Source organism: Apis mellifera, linkage group LG14 (assembly GCF_003254395.2).
Source record: "Apis mellifera strain DH4 linkage group LG14, Amel_HAv3.1, whole genome shotgun sequence".
Lineage (NCBI taxonomy): Eukaryota > Metazoa > Arthropoda > Insecta > Hymenoptera > Apidae > Apis > Apis mellifera.
The window spans coordinates 8,579,431-8,602,814 of NC_037651.1; the positions used below are offsets into that span (position 1 = coordinate 8,579,431).

Genomic DNA, 23,384 nt, shown 5'->3' on the forward strand with positions numbered 1-23,384 from the left:
TTTTTCGCCCCTTTTCTTTTTTCTTTCCTTTTTTCACGCTTCCAACCGCTCATTCGACCAAAGTCGAACGAACGAACGAAGGAAGGAAGGAGGGAGGGAACGTTACTCTCCCCCTCCGCGTCGATCGTTTTGCATCCCGACGAGAGCGATATCGCGATCAAAATCCCGATCCCGTTTTCCAAAAAATCGTAGGGCCATCTCCCTCCCTCTCCCCCTCTCCTTCCCTGTTTATTAGCCCCCCCCCCCCCTCCGTATCGAGCCCCAGAGAGAGAGGCCGGCACAGTTGGGCCGCAGAGGAGAGGCTCCTCGAGCCGCGGCTCCTCTTTGTTCATGGCCGTTTCATTTTTCGAGTACGGCGGATAATTAATCTTGGGTGGGCATAAAAGGGTTTTCGGGTTCGGTCGCGAGAAAAAATGAGCGCAGCTCTGGCTTCGAGCGTGGCCAGTTGTTCGCTGCCCCTTTTTCTCCCCTCCCCCTGCCCCCTCGCTGCCCCGTGTCTTTCCGTCTTTATATTTCTCCGTGTTGGCCCGTTTCCCCATCCCTCCCCTCCCTCCCTCCTCCTTATCCCTCATCCCTCTTTCCTCAGCCTCCCACACCCGCGGACGTGGCACCGCGGGATTCTAAACTGGCATCCTTGTGCGTCCAATACCGATACTCTCTCTCCCTCTCTTCCCCTCTTTCGCTCTATCTTTCGGTCTCCACGGACGTTTTTTTCAGAATTTGAGTCAATAAAAAATCGCCTGGAACAAAGGAACGAACGGCCGCCAATTTCTCACAGGATAATGTCCGGGGCCCCATCGTGGCCCCGGCGGAACGCTAATCACGGCCAGGCATCTTGACTTCTGTTAGGTGTTAAAAATGGGCCCCGCGGGGCCCTTCGGTCTTTATCTCGCCCCAACTCCGCTCCTCTACGCCACCCTTCTTTCCTTCCTTCCTACCTACCTACCTACCTTCCTTCGCGCGTTCCCTCTCTCTCCCTCTCGTCTCGTCTTCTCCCCTCCTTTCTCCTCTCTCGTTGCTGCTCTTCATCACGGTCGAATATTAAAATTTGGAAACGTTACACCCGGCCCCCCCGACGAATCCTCGTATTCGCAGGCCAGCCGCTGTATTCCGCTGGGGCCCGCGGTTAAAAAAGATTACGCGGACGCCTCATTAATTCGAGCTCGAGTCGCTCCCCGTGGCGATTTTTCTCCGAGGAATCGCGAGATCGGGATCGCGCGAAACCGAATATAACCCTCGTCTCCCCTTTCCTCTGTTTCGCCTTCTCCTTCTTCTCTCTCTCTCTTCCACTATACGAAGAAAAATAAAACGTTCGAGAGAATTTCGCGGAAAATCGATCTCGAAAGCTTTCCTCCAAATCGGAGATGATCCATAAGGTAGCTGTTTATTCCGTTCGAAACGAACGATTAAGTTAACGTTGAGTTAGGCTTCTTTCCCTTCGAACAGATCGTAGAATCGTATTATCGGTTCAATTTTCGAGTCTACACCTGAAGATGATTGTTCGAGATTTTCGTTTCATTTACACGCGTTACGTACGTAGATAGTTCTTTTTTTCTTTTTTTTCTTTTTTTCTAAGAGAAGATTTCTCGATCCCTCGTACACCCTCCAGGTGAACGTTTTTCGAGTTAGGCGCAGGTAAGGTACGGGAACGAAGAAGAACCGGCTGCGAAGAGTGGCTTTAATGACGGCAGTCGATTCGCCTCGGTCGATATATCGTCGTCGGCGATGACGAGCTGATGGAGAATCGACGATTTATGGAGGGGGAGTTGTGGGGAGGGGAAGGGGAATGCCGAGTCGGAGGCCGACTTTTCCATCGCGATCCCCGTGCACCGTTTGATGGATAGGGTCTTCTATCGCGCGACCTTGAACCCCCCTCAACAGGTGTCGATGCTCGAATCGATTTTCCTTTTTCCCATCCCGCGAAATTATTCCATTATACACGCACTACACCCAACCAATGAACCATTAACGCTTTTTCAACTTTTTCTTCTTCTTCTTCTTCTTCTTTCAACCGCCGATCTCTTCTCTCGCATTCGCCTCATCTCCGAAAGAAAGAAAGAAAGGGGGAGGGGGAAGGGAAAAGATTAATCGTCGAATGTAATCCGTTAAACGAGGAATGTGTCCTGTAATTAACCCTTTCCTCGTTTCGATCCTCCCTTTCAACCACGAGTACAAATTAAACACCTTCGAGATCGTTAAAAATCCGATCTCGAGAAAAACTTTCGCCCTTTATTTTTCTAAAAAAAAAAGAAGAAGAAGAAAAGAATCTTCGTCATCCATCCAACATCCCCGTCGACATCGATAAAAAAGAGACGTAAAAAACGATCCTGGAAACGGGTTAAACGGTTAAGAAAGTTGGCCGGTTCGTACCGAAGAGATAGCGGTATATATATATAGGTGCACGCGAAAGAACGAAAGTGGAGAAGTAAATACGAAACGGATAAAGAGAATGGAAAGGGTTAACGAACGCGCGTAATAAAGCGTGTGAACAGTAAATCGAAGACTCTCGTGGGAAACGGAGACGAGACGGTGTGCGCGCATTGGTCGAACGCGAAATCCGTGTCGCGATTTCCACGTATGCACGTTAGGCATGCGTAACGCGAGGAACACTATAAACGGTCGCGTGTTTCATTACACCGACGATACGCACGAAATTCGATTCTAATAGGAAACAAGAAAGCCGAGACCCCGCGACCACTCGTAATCCGACGTCCCGGCGCGTTTCAAATACCTAAATCACGAATAACGACGCGATTCCTCGTAAAACGGAGTGGCCTGGCCCCGACAGGGAAGATCGTGGCCGGGGACTTATCGCTAATTGCGATATTACCACGGTGGACAACGATCGTTTTTCGCGCGAGCCATCGAAACGGCAAACGATTTCACGCGTTCCTGGAATGCGTCGCATAAAATTCCACGACCCTGTTTATCCCTCTCCCGCCCCATGGATCCGCGATCCATATCTTGCCGATCTAACCGGCCAACAATCCGCGAATTGAGACATTTTTATCTTCCCGGCTAAAAATCTTTATTCCGTGAAAAATCTTAACGATCCCGACGATCGGAGTTCGCCAATCGGCGTAGCTTTTTTTCTTTTTTTTTTTCGAAACTGAGAACCCTACCGGCCCGATTTATTACCCCGTTCGAGGGAGTGGGGGGTAAGAGAAATTACGGAGAGGATTGGCAAGGATTGGCGCGAACGGAAGGATCGATAAATTTCCAAACTTTTTCGATCGAACGAAGGAAGGAAGCGAGCGAGTAACGATTAGATCTGGCGATAGATATTTTTCTCTCACGCTGCTATCCGAGAATGAAGAAAAAAAAGGGAGAGAAAGAAAGGAATTCCCTTCCGAGGTACTCGACTGGAGGTATCCCGGAACGATTACTCGGATTTCTCTTCCGAAAGGAGTGCCTCGTGTCTCGATTTTCCATCCTCCCCTCGGTTACGGGACGAGAAGGAACGATGATCCCTTTCCACCCCTCCGTCGTATCCCGTTTCTCGTCGACCCTTTTCCGGAAGAGGAACTGGAAGAGGAGAAGGGCTGTGCAGTGAGAAAAGAGCCTAGAGCCCTCCTAAAGGAGGGGGGAGAGAGAGGGTGCTGTAACCCCGCAGGGTCACGGGGTGAATACCGTTTTACCGACTATTAACTCACTTTTACCCTGTTTTTTTTTTTTTCTTCTTTTTTTCTTACCCCGCGAGAGAAGTGGCGCGAGGGGAGAGACCGGCTACGTGTTTTTCTTCCCCCCCCCTTCCGATCTTTCTCGCCTAATCTCCCTTTTTTTCTCTCTCGAGGTTTCCCTCCCCTCCTCTTTTATTTTATTCCACCTTTTTTCTACCCATTTTTTTCTCCCTCATCCAGGATTCTTTTCCGGGTTACGCGCGTGTGCAGGTAGCGTTCGCAGCAGCTACCTGCGAACTGGTGGAGTGGAGGAGATAGAGAGAGAGAGAGAGAGAGAGAGGAAAGAAGAAAAGAAAGAAACGCGAATTTTTGGGGGCCACGGTCGATTTAACCCCTGAGAAAAATTGCGCGCGACCCTCGGCTACGTCGATCGGGGGTTAACCGATTTCTCTCGGGCCAACTTTGAAATCGAGGAGGCAGCTTTCTCGATCTAACCATTTAAAGGCTTAAGTATCTCGTAAAAATGGGTTCGAAGTTGGGATGCGTTGGGCGAGTTTTTTTTTTTTCTTCTTCTTCTTTTCCCCTCGATTTTTCGCTTTCGTTGTTCGTTGCAAGGGTGAAGACGGTTCGAATGTCATCGTCACGGTTCTTCGTTCCGCATTTCGAAATCTCTCGAACTCGTTCCTTCGATTCGATGTAATTAACCACCTTCTCGAATTAATAATATCCATCCATCCATGGATGTGTCTCAGAGAGAGAGAGAGGCGGACGAAAAATTCCCTCCTCGATTCGTCGACGAGAGAAGAGAGAGACGAAGAAGAAGAAGAAGAAGAAAAAAAGAAATTCCAAATTTTTCAACGCAGAAGAGTTTCTTTCGAGCGAAGGAGCGAGGAATTTTTAATTTATTAATCCTCTCTCTTGACTCGTTAACTACGGCAATTACTCGGCCGGACGTTTCGATTTCACCCCCACCACCTTCCTCCCTCCTTCTTTTTCTCGCCACTTGATTTTTATCAATCGGCGGCCAGCACGGACGATGTGGAGCAAAGACGAAAGGGAGAACGGGAGAAGAAACACGGGATCCCCGCGGCGCAACCTCCGCCTCGGGTTCGGACCTTAAAAATCGAGTCAATTTAAGGATCCGGCTTGGAGGATGCGCGAGCATAACGCCGCGATCCTCCCTCCGAGTGGTATCCTCCTCCTCCTCCTCCTCTTCCCTCGTACAAATCCATTTACCGTTGAAACGTGTACCGAAATCGTTTCAACCCGCTTCTTTTTTTATCGCCCACACAACCGCAAATCTACCTACCCACACCTTCCTTTTGTCCCTTGGCTCCGTCCTTTTAAATCGCGTCTGAAGTATCGATCGAAAACGTGAATATGATCTCGTTTCCAATTAGATTAAAAGACGCTGCGAACGTGTCGTCCTCTTTCTCTTATTTTACTTGCTGAATTCGTTTTTTGAGAGAGAAAAAGAAAATTTTATCCCCAGAATTTTCCCACAAATCTCGATCTCGGTGTGGACTAAATTATCACGTGCGTAGGGAATAATCATTTTTCATCAACAGCGTCGATCTTCGTCTCGTTAAACGTTTAATATTGGGATTGTACCGTGGTGAAAATAGCAAGAAAATAGCGGAGAGGAAGCAATAACGGGGTTGGGTAATTTCGATAGACGTCATCGGTCGTTGTTGGGCCAGAGGGGGGTCCTTTCCACATTTTCGAATCTCTCTCTCTCTCTTTTTTTTAATCCACCTGGTTCCAAACTCTCTTCCTCGTTTCGCGGCCACGAGATCGAGAACTGCAGGTAGAAATTCTGAATGTTCTCATGGATCGAATACACGGTGCGAATAAACCCCCGATGGAATCTACCTGAATCGCAGACTTCGCACCCGGGGATATTAAACGCTGCCCTTACTCCTTCTACCATGCTCAAATCCTCCGTGCGTTCGTTTGTCTTCCTCTTTGGGAAAGAAAGGAAAAGAAAAAAAAAGGAGAGAAACGAGGAATCATCTTCAGCTGCAGGATTGGTAAAACAGGATTTGGATTTGGCTCTCGTTGGAAGCTGATGATTTATGGAAAAATTAGATCGTTTTTCAATTAGATGGGAATGGAAGTCAATTTTTTTTTTTTTTTTTTTAAAGAAAGAATTCTTCTCTAAAGTATTCGTGTTCGTTTCTTTAAGGATTTTCTCTAATGGAAATTCTGCAAGTTGGTCTACACCAGTGACTATTTCTTGGCCGACTATCCGACTATATGATGGAAGGCATCCAGACTGTGGTCAACCAGTGGTCGCTAATGCTCACTTTCTCTAAAACGCTTCCTTATTATCAGTTGACCGTTGTGGACGGGTCTGTACGGTTGTACCGTGGAAACGAATTATAATAAATAATAATATCGTGAATTTTAATAAAATAAATAGACATCCAGATGCGTCGAGTGTATATATATATATATATATATATAAATATCGTTTAAACGTAATTTGGATGGGACGTGTCTAAGAAGAAGGTAGAAAAAGGGTGACGAATGAAAATTCGTGGTTTAGGGAATCGGCAGATGTACCTGCTGTACGGCAGTCGATTGCGGCTTTCTCAGTGTCGAGACGTCTCAATTTCACGACTCTCGGCCCCGATCGGCAAAAAACTTCCCCTCGCTTCCCCTTTTTTTACCTCCGTCCGAGTCGTCGCGTTTCCATTCGTCGTCCCGTATTCCCGTTTTCGGCCAATCCAACGAACCGATCCCCACCCAACTTTCCGAAATCTCGGAAAATCTGGCCCCTCCTGGCCAGTCTATTCGAGGTGTCGGCGGAAGCAGGTCGAGGAATCGAAAAACTTGAAAAACTTGAATTGAAGAGACGAGCTCGAACAATTCTTCGAAAGGAAAAAAGGAAAAAGAAAAACGTTCTATCGACAAATTTAATTATTTTGAAGCGTAGCTGGTGATACGAAGGGAGTAGCATTTAGATTTATCGAATTTTTATTCGTCGTTGATTGTTAACTTGAGAAAGGAAAAAAAAGAAAAGAAAAAAAGAAAAATGTTGAAACCTCGTGTTGCAGGGAAGGTAAAAGTAAAAGAGGAAAAGGATGCTTCCTCGATGGCGCCAGGAAGCCCACCGACGCCACCGCACACCCCCCAAAGCCCACCTCGACACAATCCACCCCCGGGTAACCTGTCTCAGTCCTGTCAGACGTCGAACGCCAATTCTCCGAATCTGCAGCAACAGCAACAGCAGCACCAACAGCACCAACACCATCAACAGCAGCACCAGCAGCAGCAAGAGTCGAATCAACAGCAGCAGCAGCAGCAGCAACAACAGCAGCAGCAACAGCAGCATCAGCATCATCATCAATCCATTCACGCGATGACCAACACACCCCTGAGCCAGATCTTGGTCCAGAATCCGGCCCTTGCTCAACTTCTGCAACAGAATCCCGCGATTCTGTCGCAGAATCCCCAGTTGGCGCAGTTGCTGCAGCAAAATCTTCAAGTTCAGATGGGCAGCGTCCTTTTCCAGAACGTGAGGAGGGAGGAACCTGAGGAATCGAGGGTGAGTCAGTCGAACAAATTAATTAGACGGGAAGGGTCCCTTTCATCTCCCGCGGACCGTTTCGCCGTTTCCCCCCCGCTTCTCTCTCGCCCTCGTGACGGAAATGGATTGTTTCGTTTCCTTTTTCCTCCTTTTCCTACGCGTCGCTCGCTCCTCGCCTCGGATACTTAACGAGAGGAACGCGTCGTTCACGATGGAATTTTTCTCTTTTTTTTTTTCCCCCTCCTCCCTGTTAATGGAATATCTCTAATTCCCTTTCGACGAATTCTTTCTAAATTTAATTAGAAAAAAAAAAAAGAATCGGGAAAATTACGTTTCTCTCCCGAAGCAATGCATTTTCAATGACTCTTCCTATCGATCGATCGTTTCGAGAGTCTCGTATCTCTTTTGATTTCGCTCGACGACGACGACGACGTGGACGACGACGTTTTGTTAATTGATAATTATAAATAGAGAAAGAGCGTGCGATGATGCGGGTCGAAGTGGATAAAATAGAAAAGGGAAGGAGGAGCTCTATTTATTTTCGTCCGGATCGGGTTCAATTTCGAGAAGTTTTTTAAGATAGTCGACGGTTCGTTTTTATCCGTTCGTTATTAGCGGGCCGGAGCCGGGTGAATCGAGCTTAACCCGTGACTCGAGCGACGTAGATCGATTATAGTGTAGAGCTCGTGGACACCGGGCCCCCGGTTGATGATGACGTGACAACACCGGATTGTCAACATGCCGCGAGCATCTGCTACAACGGTTGGATTTCGTTCAACTTGTTTCCACTTGAATGACCAGCGCCAAGATCCCATGCTCGGCCGTGCCAATTATATGAAAATAATTATCTCGATTTATTGGCGGCCGGTGACGCAATACCGAGATAACTAATTCACCGTGAAATCTTGTTCGCGGGTTTAAAACCTCTTTCCTTAATTGACTCGACTCCGTTGATTGCTGTTTCCCTTGTAAAATCAAATCTCGTAACTAATTTATTCCCGTTGCATATTTCTCTCTCTCTCTCTCTCTCTCGATCAAATCCGGTGTAGGATAACACGCGCTAATGAAATTCAACATCATTCGGAATAATTATCGAGCCTGTCCATTTTCTCCAAAATTTTATTTATTTATTACTTTGTGCGATTCTATATATATATGTGTATGTTTGTGTATATATATATAGGGAAAATTCTTCGCGTACAAATATAAATCGTGGTAATCCGCGCAGTTCGTTGTTCCGAGAAACTGAACCACGTCCAAGAACAAGATAGTATAACGTCGCGCGGCATCGATGACTCAATGGGACGAGCACCGGGAGTTATTCCGTTGATAGCGCGTGAAAATTCGTTTCCGTCCACTTATCCAATTTTTCTTTTCTTTCCTTCTTCTTCTTTTTCTTTTTTTTTTTCACAAAATTCGTTCCAGTAATTAAAAATTACCGACGCCTTTCCGATTCTTCTTGAAATTCAAAAAGAAAATCATCCCGATTCGATCGATAATCGGGGAATGTTTTTATCGACGAAGCGGAAAAAAGAAAAAAAAAAGAAGCGAGAGAACGGAGAGGCGGAGTGAATCACATCGGTGGCTCTGGTGGCTCGATGGCTCGATGATGACTCGTGGACGGGTCGTAAAGTCTGTCGCATTCCAGCGGGAAACGCGCATCCGCGCTAGAATAATTCAGGGGTTCCTGGAACCGCGGAACCCGATCGTAATTTGTCCCTCGATACGGCGCATATTGGCGGTAATCTCGGCTGTGAGGTCCCTGATTCTTGACCTTAATTCGTTCAGACATTGTTCCCATAAAATAATCGAGAACAATGATCCCCTTTCCCCTCGCGAGTCGCATTGCGCGGCGTACGCGCGTATATGGAGGAATATATGGAGGCAGGAAGGAAAGAGAGGGAAGAAGGAAGGAAGTCGTCTCTGTCGTAAATAAAAATTTCGGCTCGGATCTCGGATCGGTTGCATTTGAAACCGCGCGATCGAAACGTTTTCGCGCGATAATTGGTTCCGTTCCGTACGGAGTGGATCGAAGCCAGCGTTTTTTCAATGCGATTGCATTTTCACAATGACTAATAAAACGTCTGACGTAGAATTCTTAAAATTGCCAGGCGAAAACATTTGGGTAGAGGGGATTACGTCAGAGACATCGGGGAATTAACTTTCTAAAAGAACAATTAACATTCTACGCCATCCTTCGACACACCCTACATTCGATAACCGCTTCATACGTACGTATTGTATCATTCCAATAACTTGGAACAACCACATCGCTCGCCAGTATGGAATCGTCCCCTCTTTCGGACGCTATACCTCTTAATGTATAGTGCAAACCACAATACGCCTCGAATAAGGAAATGAGATCCTGTTTCGTTGTTCCTTCGATACGAGTACGAGTGAAATGAAGGAAAACGAAGAGGAGGAGGAGAAAGAGGAGGAGGAGGAAGAGGAGGTGGAGGATAAAATCGGTACGAGAGAGCGTTGCCTCTCCTCTCTCCACGTGGTTACGAGGCCACCCCTTTCGAGGCGATTTTCTCGAGAAAATGTCGGTCCACTCGGCGGGCGAAGGCCGAAAGGAGGGAAATTCACGGCGGGTTTTGCACCAGAGTCTGGTAGTCTTCAACCGTCGAGAGCTAAATATACATGTGTATACGTGGCCGAAGAGGAGACACGAAATGGCCCGGGAGGCTCGGTGTATCGCCACGCTGGAATCCCATACGGGGAGAATTGAAATTATTCCCCCGATTTTTGTCGTGTCGTTTACATTATTTTCGCCTTTGAATATTAATGGGCATATGCTCTCCGGCGTTATGGCACAAGAAGTAACAACGGCGTATAATACTCGACTCTTAACGTTATTCTATTGTTTGCAAATCAGCTCTATTGTTTTCTCATATACCTCTATACTCTCCCGGTTCCCTCTTTGCCCTCCCCTTATGCACTCCTCCTCCCTCCAACCTCTTCCCCTTCCCCTCTCTCTTACGCCCTGAGACGCTCTTCTTTTACCCTCTCCTCCTTCTCTCGCTCCATTCTCCGCTCTTTCTTTTCGTGCTCGATCTTCTTCTTCTTCCTCTTCTTCTTCTTCTTCTTCCTCTTCTTCTACTTCTTCCTTCTTGTTCTTCTTGTTCTTCTTCTTCCTTCTTCTTCTCTTCGTCGTCGTGTCATCCTTTTACCCAATGTGCACACACGTACACACATATGCATGCACGCACACACGTATGCGCCGCTTCGCGGTATTTTCTATTTGTTTCTACGATCGCTGCTTCCTCTCTTCTTCTTCTTCTTTCTTCCTTATATCGAGTTTCGCGCTCGGAACTACCTACGAGACTCTCTCCACTCTCTATGAAACCCGGTGCGGGGGCCTACTCTGCAATCGAAATCCTCTTTGTGGCGCACGTACTGACTTTCCAATGTGTGGAAAGGGGGCTGCTGGATTCTTTTTGCCTTTTCTTCTTTCCTCCCTTTTGTGGGAGTCGCACGCTTCTTCCGGGGGACCTCCCGTCCACGTACGTTATTATCGTCCCTTCTCTCTCTCTCTCTCTCTCTCTTCTGAATATTCTTTTCAACGTGGCGACCATTAAAGGACAGGATGGGACGACCGACTCCGCTTTATGACACGGATTAGCGCGTCTCGAGAACGAGAAAAAATTTCCATGCTGTCCATGATTCCGTGTACACAGTCAAATTCTGTCACGTTTGCCGGCCATATTCCGCCTCTATCCATGAATCATCCAAGGATAAGGAGACCGGCTCCGTCCAAATCTGCCAAACGTCCCGAGAAATTCTAATTAATCCGATCCACATACCGATTCCGTTAAAATTCTTCTCGAACAGGAATGATATTTCAATAGTCGAACGTTCCAATCGATCCCTGTTCTTCCTATATTTCTCAAAAATAAGAGAAAAAAAAAGAAAAAACAAGAAAAGAAATAAAATCTCGAGATTTCGACTAATACTAATACTCGGACGTATTAATCATCGAGCGAGAAGAATTTTCTTGGCCGATCGGGGGACGACGGGGGCGGATTCGCCGATTTCCCGCGGAAATGGCCGCGAAACAACATTCTTTCCGCCGCATTGCCATGCGATCCGCACGCCGATCCGTAATATTGGGCATCGAAGGTCGGCGATAATTATGAGCGCGGAATATAAATGGTCGATCGGTGGCCACGGTTCCACCAACGATGGAACGCGATTGTCGCGCACGTGAGCCGCGTTCCTTGCGCAGGCGGGCGCGGGGGAAGAGAGTGGGGGAAGGGAAGGAGAGGAGACGAGGGGAGAGGAAAATCGACCGTCGGTCGTCGGTCGGTTTCGAGTCGGTTTGGCTCGAAAATGGGAATCGGTAGGAGGAAGACGAGGAGGGAGAGACGGCGAGACGGCGACGCAAACGGTGTGTGGCAATCGCTTCATAAATTCAACCACGCAACTAACTAACGCCACGCGGATCGGCACCGCAGAATACGGCTTCGGAAATCGTACAGGATTCGAATAATTTGCACCGCGATGGGGCTTCCGGCCAACCATCGGTCCCGTCCCTCTTTTATTTCCTCGAGCCCGAGCTTCGAGAGCCCCGACCAGACGTGAAATTTCTTCTTCTCCTTCCTCTCCTTCTTCTTGTTTTCTTTGATCGCCGATTCCGATCATCCCCGATGAGCAGATCGTTGGTTGGTTGGTTGATGATCCGTCGCTTCGAATGGATGCGTTTGGGAAGGGAGGGAGGAAGGAAGGGAAGAAGGGAGGAGGAAGATTGTTTAAAATTCCTGTTGGAAACGAGGAATCGTTAATCGAGGACGCGGGTCGAAATGCATTTTCCCGCGCGGAACTTGTCTTGTTCTTGACACACATTTGCACATTGCACCGCCAAGGTCGACGACCTTGCCATTCCGTCCACTCGCGCGTTTTTTTTTCGGGGAACCGGAAGCCGTTTCCGCTCGCCGCGTAAAGGAGGATGTCGTTAACGATAAAGGTGGAATTTTTTGGCGCCGCGAGGAGCGAAACGTTGGTGGCCACCACCGATTCCTCTTCCAGTAGGGGATTTTTATATTTTTACAGAGGGGCAAAGCGAGAGTTTCGTTCGACGGGAACGAAGGGTTGGACGGGACGAGTCAATTTAGGCCGATTCAAAGATTTATTTTATTACGCGTCAAATGCGTGTAAGGACAGAGAGAGAGAGAGAAAAAACCTTTTTTGTCGATCGACGCGCAGAAAATCGCAGCCTCCGCTTTGGTTAGGGATCCGATCTTTTCCCAAAAGATCGACGGGGCCCCGGATAATTTGGAGGCATTCAACTTTTCAACGACACGTGTCGCGCGCGGATTCATAGAGAGGCGCGCACACACGCTTTCTCTTTCTCTCTCTCTCTTTCTCCGCGCGTTGTCCCACCATCGAGTTGCGTGGGCGGCCCCCTTTCGTCCCCATCGCGAGCACGGCCCTGAGCATGCTGGTGGTGCATTGTACATCGTAATGTATTTTCTTTTAGGTACCGCCGACAATAGCGAGCCTGGCGGCGATGAAGGTGGAGGCAGCTGACCCGAAGGTTTCCGGTGAGTTACTATTTCCGCCTCCTTACGGAATTATCGGGATCGTAATTAGATTCAAATCGAGTCTCCGCCGTTCGACGACCCTGCGCCAACCGGCAAGCAGACAGGAAGGGGAGGGACGTATGGGAATGAAAGAAAAAAAAAAAGGGAAGAAAAAAAAAGGAAGAAAAAAAAAAGGAAGATGCGACGAGAGGGAAAACGAGAGAAAAGGCACGGCGTTGGGGGGGAGGGCGATCGTGGCGACTCGTGGGGGGAGGGGGGAGACAGAGAGGCAAGGGGTCGCGAGCGGTGCACGGCGTCCACGTACGAAATCGACTCGAGCTCGACTCGGAGTTCGAGAGAGAAGACCCATCGCGCAATAAAAGTTCGTCGGATCGCGAGTTTCTCTTTTTCTTTTGCTTTTCCTTTTTTTTTTCTTTTTCTTTTTTTTTTTTTCCGGAAGCAAAGCAGCTGCTGCGCGCGCGCGCGAGGATCGCTCTCCACGATTTTTTCTTTTTTTTTTTTTTTTCTTGAGCCCGGACACGACGAGGTTGTTAACCTCTCGTAGAAACGCTTCCCCTCGTCGAGCGTTTATCTCGTACGGAGGGATGAATCGCTCAACAGGTGGTCCACGAGTTTCGATCCGCGTTTCGAGAGCGTAATATATATATATTCTCGGAGCTTCCTCGGAGAGAAGTTGCGCGCGGCTGCGTTTTTTTCCAAATTGTTCGAATCCTTGCGCGGGGAATCGGCGGACAATGGTCCCGCATCCGAGGCCCAATTATCGATTATTGGCAGAATCGTGGTCACGTGGCAGAGGCGTGCATCGTCTCGGCTCGAGAAGGAGGAAGGAGCGCGCTACGCGACCGTCTCTCGCCTTCTCTATTTACTCGATCGAATCGGTTGTTGCAGGCGGGTCGTAAATCGTGCGCAACCTGACGAAACGAGTCGTCGTGTCCTCCCATGCTTTCAGCGTTTTGTGGCCTGCTGGGGCTCTTCCCCCTTTATTGGAATATCCGCCCACAGCATTATGGGAATTATCAAGGAAATGGGATGAGCGCAAAGTGGGTCCCACGAGGGAGCTGAAGGGGGTTTGTGCCTGGTCGCGACGATCGGGAAAGAGAGGAAGACCGTGCGTGGAAACGGATTCATGCAGGTCCCCCATACACACCCCACACACCCCCCCTTTCAATGCGTTCCATTCGAAAAATTGTGTCATCGATGGAGAGATATATCTCGTGGTCCTCGTGATAGGCGAATCGACGGGGATGACGCGTCTCTTCTTTTTTTTTTCCTTTCTTTAACCATCTCCTAGTCGTTGAAATGTTGAAAACAAGACGCTGGATCGATCCATCGATCCGATGGAATTTATCCGCCGATTCATTACGTCTCACGAAAGAACGTGCGTGAGAACGTTGGTTGAAGGAAAGTTGTCGTCGTTACGTCAGATCGATTCCGAGCAGAAGAGATTCCTAAACGAGCTACACGCAACACGACGAAGAAAAAAGAGAAGGAGGAGAAGGAGGAGGAGAAGGAGGAGGTCCCTCCTAGCGAAAGAGGTCCTCGTGACGTTCTCGACGACGACAAAACGACGACGAGTTAATTTTAGATCGTGCCACGAAGCACCGCGATCGATCGATTATAGAATCGAGAGAAGAGTCAGTGACTCGATGAGAATTTCATTAATTATAGGACATCGCGGGGATAGGATCTGCCGCGTTGCGTAATCGCATCGATACTCGTTTATAAATACGCGCACCAAGCTCGAAACGTCTACCTATCGCGTCGCCGTCTCGTCCCGTCTCCTCTCTCTCTCTCTCCCTTTCTTCTCTCTCTCGTTTTGTCACATCCGATCCGCGAGGATTCTTCTGTTTCTCGTTTTCTTTCTCTGACCCGTGTCCCCCTCCCCCTCTCCTCGATCGTTCCTCATCGTCGTTTCGAGCGTCTCTCTGGTTCGCCAGTCTGGTCGTCGACGACCACGACGACCACGACCACGATCGCAAACCACGATCGCAACGTCGACGATGACGACGACAACGACGACGAGGACGAGGACGAGGACGAGGACGAGAAACGTTTTCGATTTGGAAAACGAAGAAACGAATCAGAACCGACAGAGCGGAAATTATATGTAATCGTTTGACAAAGGAGTGCCGAAGGAAGGGGGAGAGAGAGAAAGAGAGGAGTGGGCGGCCTCTCTCGGTGTCTCTGTTATCCAGAGACACATTCCCACAATTTCGGATCGGCCAATCAACGTCTCGCGCTCCCGGACGATATTAAACTCGTCGCGAGATCCGCGTTGAAACCGAATAAAATAAAATTGTGCGTTGTTGGTCAGCCGTTGTTAGTTGCGCGCGTTCGTCCCGACTGCGAGAAAGGGGGAAAAAAAAGAGGAGAGAGAGAGAGAGAGAGTGTGTGAGAGAGTGTCGGCGGGGGAGGGAGGGTGTGGAGTGGAGAGGCAGAGACGGCGAGACAGATGGCCGGGAGAAAGAAGGAGAGAGAGAAAGAGGCGAGGTGGGATAGGGGGAGGGGGAGAAGGATCGGCGGCGGCGGCGTAAGGAGAAAGAGAGAAAGAGAGAGGGGGAGGGAGAGAGAGGGCAGCAATCAAAGCTGATTAAGCCCACAACTGGGGAATCTGTGGGGCCAGTGTCTCACGCCAATCTCGCCCAATCAACCGGTTGGCCGGGGAGATTTAAAAAATAGAATGCCTACTGTCAATTGTCCCATAATTTAAATAAATCGAATAAATGGACAAAGTGGCCAATTAGAGTAGTAGTTGCTGCTTGCTGCTTTAACGCATTATTCTCTCTTTCTCGCGGTGTCTTCGCCTCCCCCTCCCCCCTCCTCCCCTTCCCTCCCCTCCCCTCTCCTTTGTCCACCCTCCACCATCCCCCTGCCAAACCATCCTCGCTACAATGTCCTCGGTCATCGCTTGGCCCATCTTTCAACGTCTCCTTCGAGCCTCTCTCTTCCCTTTTCTCCTTTCGCTCTCTTAACTCGATCGGAGATCGGGCCACGTTAACGTTTAAACCTCCCCCAACGAGAAGAAGGCCACCTTGCGTATATTATACGTTGTTCAAGATCGTTCGAGTTTCGCTTCCGCCGTTTTCTCCGTCTCAACAACATTCTATCTTCGATCGTGTTCGAAATGTAAATCCACACAATTTTCACGTGAAACGATCGAGAGACAGAAATGGTTCGAGTCTGATTGCATATACGATGCATACGAAGAGAAGAATTGGCAAGAGAGAGAGAGAGAGAGAGATCAAAGTTTCGTAGTAGCGGGGAATGGATGGATCCGAAGATGATCCTTGTTTCGCAGTAGTTGTATTCCATCATCATTCCGTGGATGCACAAACGAAGCTTAATTGATTATCCGCGACCCGGTGGCCCCCGTACGCTCGTCTTCGATTATGGTCGCATCGAAATTTCAGCGAAGCCGCGTTACGTGGAATGGCACGGACGGGCTTTAACAATTACAAGCAATTTACGACTCGAACAATTACCGCCGACATCCGTGAACCACGTTTGCCAAGCTGCACCTGTTCGACATTCATTTACGACGGATGCTTAACAGCCTCGTTGATACGCGGCGGTCATTAATTCGCATTAAATACAATTCAATTAACAGTTCCTGCCCGGTTCCAACCCGTCCATCCTCCATCCGTTCCATTAATATGCCGAACATTCGCCGAAAATTACGTCCGTTACTTACGGTTAGCGCGCGATAAGCATTAATCGAACAACTTTGCGCCCCCTCTCCGCTGCTTTACGATCTTGTCGCGCGCTCTCCGTTCTCCACTACGTTCGTCCGTGTATCCGTCGACATCGCGAATATTGATTCTTGAACGTACGTATACTCCAACCTTAACCGTTTATTAATAACCGATAACGACGCGGTGGACAATACCGACTGATGTCTCGACTCTTCTCCATCATTTTTTTTTCTTTTTTTTTTTTTAAATTTCGTTAATCGAAATCAATCGGGGAGGGCGGAAATTATCCCCGAGAAAAATCGAAATCCCTCCCCCCCTCCCTTCCTCCCCTTTCTCTCGCACAACGACGGCGCGGTATCCTTCTCCTCCTCCCTTTCCAAGAAAATCTCATTAAACCGCGTGTTACGGTGATCAAGAAATCGGCACGCCGGAGCTTTTAACCATCCTCCACACGGAGAAGGAAGAAATTCTATTCGTCGGCCGGTTCGTTCGGCGGGGTTGCACGTTCGGTCGAGAGCGGAGAGGCGGGGGAAAAAATGCGGCGTATTAAGCGGCCAATTATGCGAATCTGGCTCATCTCGGCGGAGCAACGGCTGTGTAACGCATGTCTGGAAGGTAGATAAGGTACCCTCGTAGAGGTTGCTCGTACACCTACGTGGGCTGGCAGTCAAGTCGAGGCAGCCGACCGGGCAAATAACAAATAAAGCATAAACGGGAGCTACAATAAATAACTGGTGCACCGCGTTCTCTGCATATACTCGCCGAGCCACCACGGACCCTTCGGGGCCTTATTTCTCTCTCTCTCTCTCTTTCTCTCTCCTCTCCCTCCACTCCACGTTCCTCCACCCCCACCAATGGGCCCCCTTTAAGGACCATATATATGTCATAACGTAGTCGCCGAGAGAACAGGCCGGGATTTGAGAAAAATCGTTTCTGACTTATGCGGTTGCCGTGAAAACGGATTTAGGGGACCACTTTTATCTCTCTCTCTCTCTCTCTCTCTCTTTCGCTCTTTCTCCCTTCTCTTCCTCTCGTTTTATTTGAGATCGTACATTTTTGAGGAATTACAACGAGTCCCGAGGACCTCCTTTGGGAACGAAATGTGAATAACCTTATTCGAAACGGAACGCGTTCCTCTTCCACGAGATTTCACGTTTTTTGAAACGTTTTATTGGACGGATCATCTGGAATTCTGGATTTTCGGAGAAACCGTGGGTCGATCGAAAATTTGTTCGATCAGTTCAATTATTAGGACGGAAGAGTAGTTAGTTAGTTAATTAGTCAGTAGGTGGAAACGTGGAGTTGGAATTAATTATTTCGGACGGCACGATAAATAAATTTGACAGGTATCTACCACCGATTCGTTGCTTTCTTTCTCGCCTCGCTCTCTCTTTCTCGCGTCGGCCCTCTCCGCATAATTGGTTACAGATGCATTATTCTTCGGCTCGGCTCGTTTCGCAGCCCATGCATAAACATTAAACTCTTACGACATGGGCGTCGTTCCTTTTTTTTTTTCTCTCACTCTCTTTCTCTCTCTCTCTCTTTATTTTACTCCACCTTTTTTTCCAACCCTTTTTCTCCGTCTCTCTCTCTCCCGCCCCCCCTCCCCCTCCTCCCCTCTTTTTTACCTCGGCCGATTGTGTTTCTAATTTCGCTAACACTCGTGAACCGTCCGGGACTGATTGAAATTCCTCCGATTGTTTGAGGAGGACCGCGTTCGAGATCTTTGACTCGGGGCTGCCCCCGAGGTGGATGCGGCGCGATAAAAAATAATTAAAAACCATTTCGATCCCGCCAACCAAGCTCGTAAATTTAAACGAGAATTTGGTTATCGGGAAACGGTGTACGCTATTAATTTATAATTCGCGTGTAATTCAATGTAAACTGAACACAAAAGTTGGCTGGTACTAAAATGTCGGTAAGTTAATACCTCATCTTCGTCACGCGGCCACCTCACTTTATCTAACGCAAACTTTAATTGCTCGTAACTCGATGAATAAACTTCGACCGAAACTTTCGTGCATTAACTTTTATACGTTTGATTCGCCTTCTAGAATCGATCCTCCGAACGTGTCTCACGAATGTACAGAAAAAAAAAAAAAAAAATAAAAAAGAGGAGGAAAAAAACAATCTCTCGTAAAATACGAATTATAATTATATCTAGAAATACATAAATATACATATACATATATATATATACAGGGAAAATTCGAGACGTTCGAATGGTCGTCGAGAAAAGAAAAAAAGAAGAAGAAGAAAAAAAGAAACGAATAGCTGAGAGGGAAGAGAGGGAATTTCGCGAAACAATGCGGTCGAGTCGGGACGCATAGGTTGGATCCCCCGGTAGGATGAAAAAGTACACGGTCCAAAGAGCTAGAGACTGGATTGGAAATTTTATTATTTATATTTGAAATTTATTATCGCCCGGATCCCCGGGTCCCCGGGGCCCGTGAAACGGCCGATCCTCCTCGCCCCCTTCCCCTCCGTCCCCTCCGGTATTCTTTCCGCGGCGTGTTCTGCCCTCCCTCCCTCCTTCCTTCCTTCTCGCGCCGGCGTCTCGTCGCCGGCCTAATTTATCGTTCCTCAACTTTTTATTAATTTCTTACCGCTCGCGGAATCGCGATCGCATTAAAAGGAACGGTCACCGAAATGCGAATCGGTACACAGACGGCGGAATGCCGTCCCTAATTTTTCGCTCTCCTTCTCCTTCTCCTCCCCCTCACGGAGAGCAGCGCCGCGCGGGGAGGATCCATCTCCTCCTCCTCCTCCTCCTCCTCCTCCTCCGTTCTTTTAGCGCGCGGCGCCCGTTGGCCGCCCCGCCATCGATGCCTATCGGCACACCGGCCAGAAGAAACGCATTTTTCCTCAAACTGCCGCGCTGGTGGCGCTCGGTCGCCACCAACCCCTCCTCGCCGCCCCCTCCTCAGGTAAAAAGGGGCCGAGTTGAAAATTCCGACAATTCGACCACGATCCCCCTCCCTCTGCCTCTGCTTCACCCGCGCTCCTTCCAACGTTCGAGAGAAGTCGAAGAGAAGCCGACCGTTAGTTAATTCCTCCGCTCGATATCTATTTATATATATATATATGTGTGTGTGTGTATGTACGTCGAGGAAGTATGTTTCCGGGGTTGAAGAGAAAAACGGGTTTTTTCAGCTCGAAGATCTGGCATTGAATCGTCGGTTAATATATATAATGAGTGTACTCGTGTCGAGTATAACGATACGTGTAAAGGAGCGGGTGAAGAGGGGATCTCTGAGGCCGAGGAGGTTTCAAGGTTCGCGACAGCTCGAAATTAGACGTTAAGATTCGATTAGTTAATCGGCGCCGGGGGAGGGGGATAAATTGGTGGCCGGGGTTTGTAATTCTTGGCGGGCGGGCGAAAAATCGCGAGACGTCGGCCAGGAAAGAAACGAGGACGGGCAAAAGCGAAATAGGGAGGTTAGAGGGAGGGAGGGGGGGATCATCGAAACGGACGGGCATCGATCGATAGGACGGGATAAGAGTAGGCAACGGATAGATTCCTGAGAGTTTCGAGGACGGCATGCGACGATTGCCAATCGCCTGCTTGTTTCCCGATACAAAGCCGATCGGGGCCAATCGAGCGGCCAACAAACATTGCGGCACACCATTCGCTTTCGCAATTCCCTTTTCGAACTCGAGTTCACTTTTATTGCCAGATATTCTGCCAGCCCCTGCCTACCCTCCTCGCGACCCCCTCCCTCCCTCCTCTGGCGCGGTCGAGCGTTAATTATAGCGAGGAGCGGAGGGAAAAAAAAGAAAAAAGAGAAAAACGAAACGACTCTCTTTCTTCTTTAGTCCACTGTTTCTCTTCCCTCGTCTTCCTCTAGTCTTCCTCTTTATCTTCGCGCAAACAAGAAGAAGATTCGCGAACGAAGCGAGGAATCGTTCCATCGTTCGTTACGATCATCGATCGATGGAATGGAAATATCGGCGCGAGCCGATTTTTCGAACGAGCACAAACGGGCGTATCGTGGCTCGCCTCGATCTCCTTTTTGGACGGGCGTCGTTTCCCCGGCGTCGAGGGAAGGAGGAGGAGAAGGAGCTCGGCCGCTTAATCGCGCACTTAAATATTTATACGCGCGGGAATATAAATCGAATCGATTCATAAAAGGGCCGGGAGTGGATGGAGGAGCGAGAGGAGCGGCGGCAACAGCGGGTTTCTCGGGAGCGTGGCCAGGGAAACAAGACGATGGTCGAGGGACCGCGATCCTTCGGCTCGTTGGCAAAAAAGGGCGAAAACGAGAGAGAGAGGAGGGGGAGGAAAGAGGGAGAGAGGCGACGAGGTATACATCGCCTCTCTCCCTCTTCTCCCGTTTGGCTGCTCTATTAATTAGCTCGCGGCAGCTCGCTCTCTCTCCACTCTGTTAATTTACTCTCGGAGGGGGCGCATTTTATTTTTCGTACGGGCCTGAGCGTCTTCGTCGTCGTCGTCCTCGTCCTCGTCGTCGTCGATCCTCCCGGTCGCCTCCTCAATCCGGCTCTATTAATTAGCCGGGGCCCTTTTTTCCCCGCGGTCGGGCCCGTAAGACCCGTCGAATCCCGTCAGGAAAAAGGGAACGGCGGGCACGGGAGAAAAAGAAAGCGCGGCCAGCGTCCGTCTCGGATTCCAGAATCACCGGAAAGGGAGAAGAAATATTCCGGTTTCGAGCAAAACGATCCTCCTCTCTCCCTCTCTTTCCCTCTCTCTCTCTTTTTCTCGATTGCTGCTCGTGGCTCTGTTCGCGAATCCCGGACCGTTTTCGTTGGAACTCGTACAGCAACGATCCTCTTTGGCCGATCGGTTATGTATGACGGTTTCGTAACGCGTGGGATTCTACTTCTCGAGGGTCGAATTTTCGAAACGAATTTGCAAATTACGTAATATAATACAACTCGATCGTGACGTGGAATGGATAAAGATGACGAAACAGGCTAGTTCTTCAGAGTTAAAAATCTCGCGAGGGGGAATTGTTGTTGTTGTTGTTGGTTGAATCGTTGCGTCGATGAGAGATTGGAAGGAGATTGTTTAAAGGGAAGTGGAAAATGGAGATTGGACGCACGAGAGCCGATTTCGAAGCGATATATGGGTGGATTCGTTGGAAGGGGCGATTTGTCAAACGCTTTAACAGCTGCCGTACGCCGACAGCATTATGGAGAGGAGTGTATTATCGATTTTCACCAAGTAATTCAGACGCCATGCTTGTCCAGCCACGCGGAAAGCGCTTAATCCGAAACCCTTCGAACAGTTTTGCACACGTTAAACCGCATAAAACGCCAAGTCTCGCACCCGTGTACACCTACGGGTTCAGCAAAATTTCAATTTCTCGATTTTTTATGGAAAATTTTATTGCTCGTCCCTCCTCTACATCGTATTAAAAGAAAGTAAAAAGAAGAAGAGGAAGAAGAGGTCTAATTATATAACGCTTAATCGTCCCTACAATTTTTTTTTTTTTTCTTCTCTTCAATTAACCAATTTTGTGCTGAAAATTCTCATCTCTTCACCGGATGGAACGAATCGCGTGCACTTATGAAGACATTCGGTTACCGTTCGATCAGCTCGAAGCTGGAATCGAGCGCGAAGGAAATTACACGGTGCGTCGATCGAATCTCTCTCGGTCAATCGATGATGCCTCTTCAAACAAACTCGTGGCGCATTCCTCGCGAATCCTCTTCTTCCTCTCTTTTCGTTCCATCGATTTCTTTCCCACCCGCCTCCCCTCTCTTCGCTACGAGATATCCGCAACATCTCTCGAAAGAGGAGAAGAAGAAGAAGAAGAAGAAGAAGATATACTCTTCTTTATATAATTTCGTTCCCGTATTCCGCGATCGGCCTACACTCGCGAGCGCAAAGTTTCATTATTTTTCGTTGGAAAAAGGGTGGCCAGAAATATACGGAATATCCGCGAGCGCGCCGGCATCCGGTTGACTATTTCGAGAATATAATCGCGAAAAGAGGAGAGGAAAAGAGGGGACGACGGAATGGAGAAGAAATGGAAAAGGGGCAAGCCGAGTGTTGAGAAAGCAGCCCGTTTTTCTACCTCCTTCTAGGCTTACTTAACTCCTTCCCTCGCCTTCCTCCTTTATCCAACGCTCCAACCGCCCCACCCCTTTCCCCTCCCCTGTAATGGGCCGTTTCGTTTCGTCCCGAGCACGCGATGACAGGGCCAACTACCGAGAAACAATTTCGGAATACGCCGCGCATAAACGCCGCGCATTCGAATTCCACGAGTCCCGATTCATTCTTCCTCCTCCTCTCGAAACTCGTCGTGGATGCTCTGGAAAATTACATATATATATGTTTCGTAACATACTTCTCCCTCTCCTTTGACTCATCGTCGTTTCCTCCGCGTCATCGATCTCGTTAAAATCTCGTTAAAATCTCGGGATCGATTTGTCGCTCGATCGATCGATCGGCTCCTTCTCTTTCCTTTTCTCCTTCCTTTTCTTTTCTCTCTCTTATCTATATACCTCGACGACGATATCTCTTCGCGCACGAATAAAGAGGAGGAGGTGGAGGATTCACGCAAGAAGAATCGCGAGATGTATCTAATTAAAAAGATAGAGATCGTAACGGTACACGGATTAATAATTCATTCAAGGGTTATTAGTATCCCTTACGATCTTGTTTCCCTCGGCCCGATCAAAGAGGCAAAAGATAGAAGGTGGATAGAAGGAAGGAGGGGTGGGTTGGTTCGCTGCCATACCCATGCGCGTGTCCATAACTTGTCCGAATTTCCGGCCGTGTGTGTCGCGGGACCGGTGGTTCGGGGAAGTAAACCCCGTAAATCAATTTCCTCGAGCGAGTCTCGAGAAAATGACAGAGAGAGAGAGGGAGGGAGAGCGGTGGCGTCGTCGTGTCGTTAATAAATCGAGCTTTCTTCCTCGGCTTTATCCCCGGGTTCGCGTCGTTCCACCGATTCGCCATAAGTCGCTTAAAGCCGTTCCTCTTCGCCGCTTTGGTAATTCGAGTTAGCCGTTCAGGCCCTCTCTCTCCCTC

General features: G+C 48.7%; 1 protein-coding gene across 10 annotated transcripts in view; it reads left to right on the forward strand.

Moving 5' to 3' along the window:
- LOC725754 (zinc finger protein castor homolog 1) overlaps nt 1-23,384 on the forward strand; it is an 86,263-nt gene that overhangs the window by 47,102 nt on the left and 15,777 nt on the right. For all 10 annotated transcript variants that reach the window (XM_016916010.2, XM_016916006.2, XM_016916009.2 and 7 more), the window contains 2 exons: nt 6,680-7,170; nt 12,632-12,695. In XM_016916010.2, the coding sequence (XP_016771499.1) occupies nt 6,680-7,170; nt 12,632-12,695 (555 nt within the window). The remainder of the gene's footprint in view (nt 1-6,679; nt 7,171-12,631; nt 12,696-23,384) is intronic.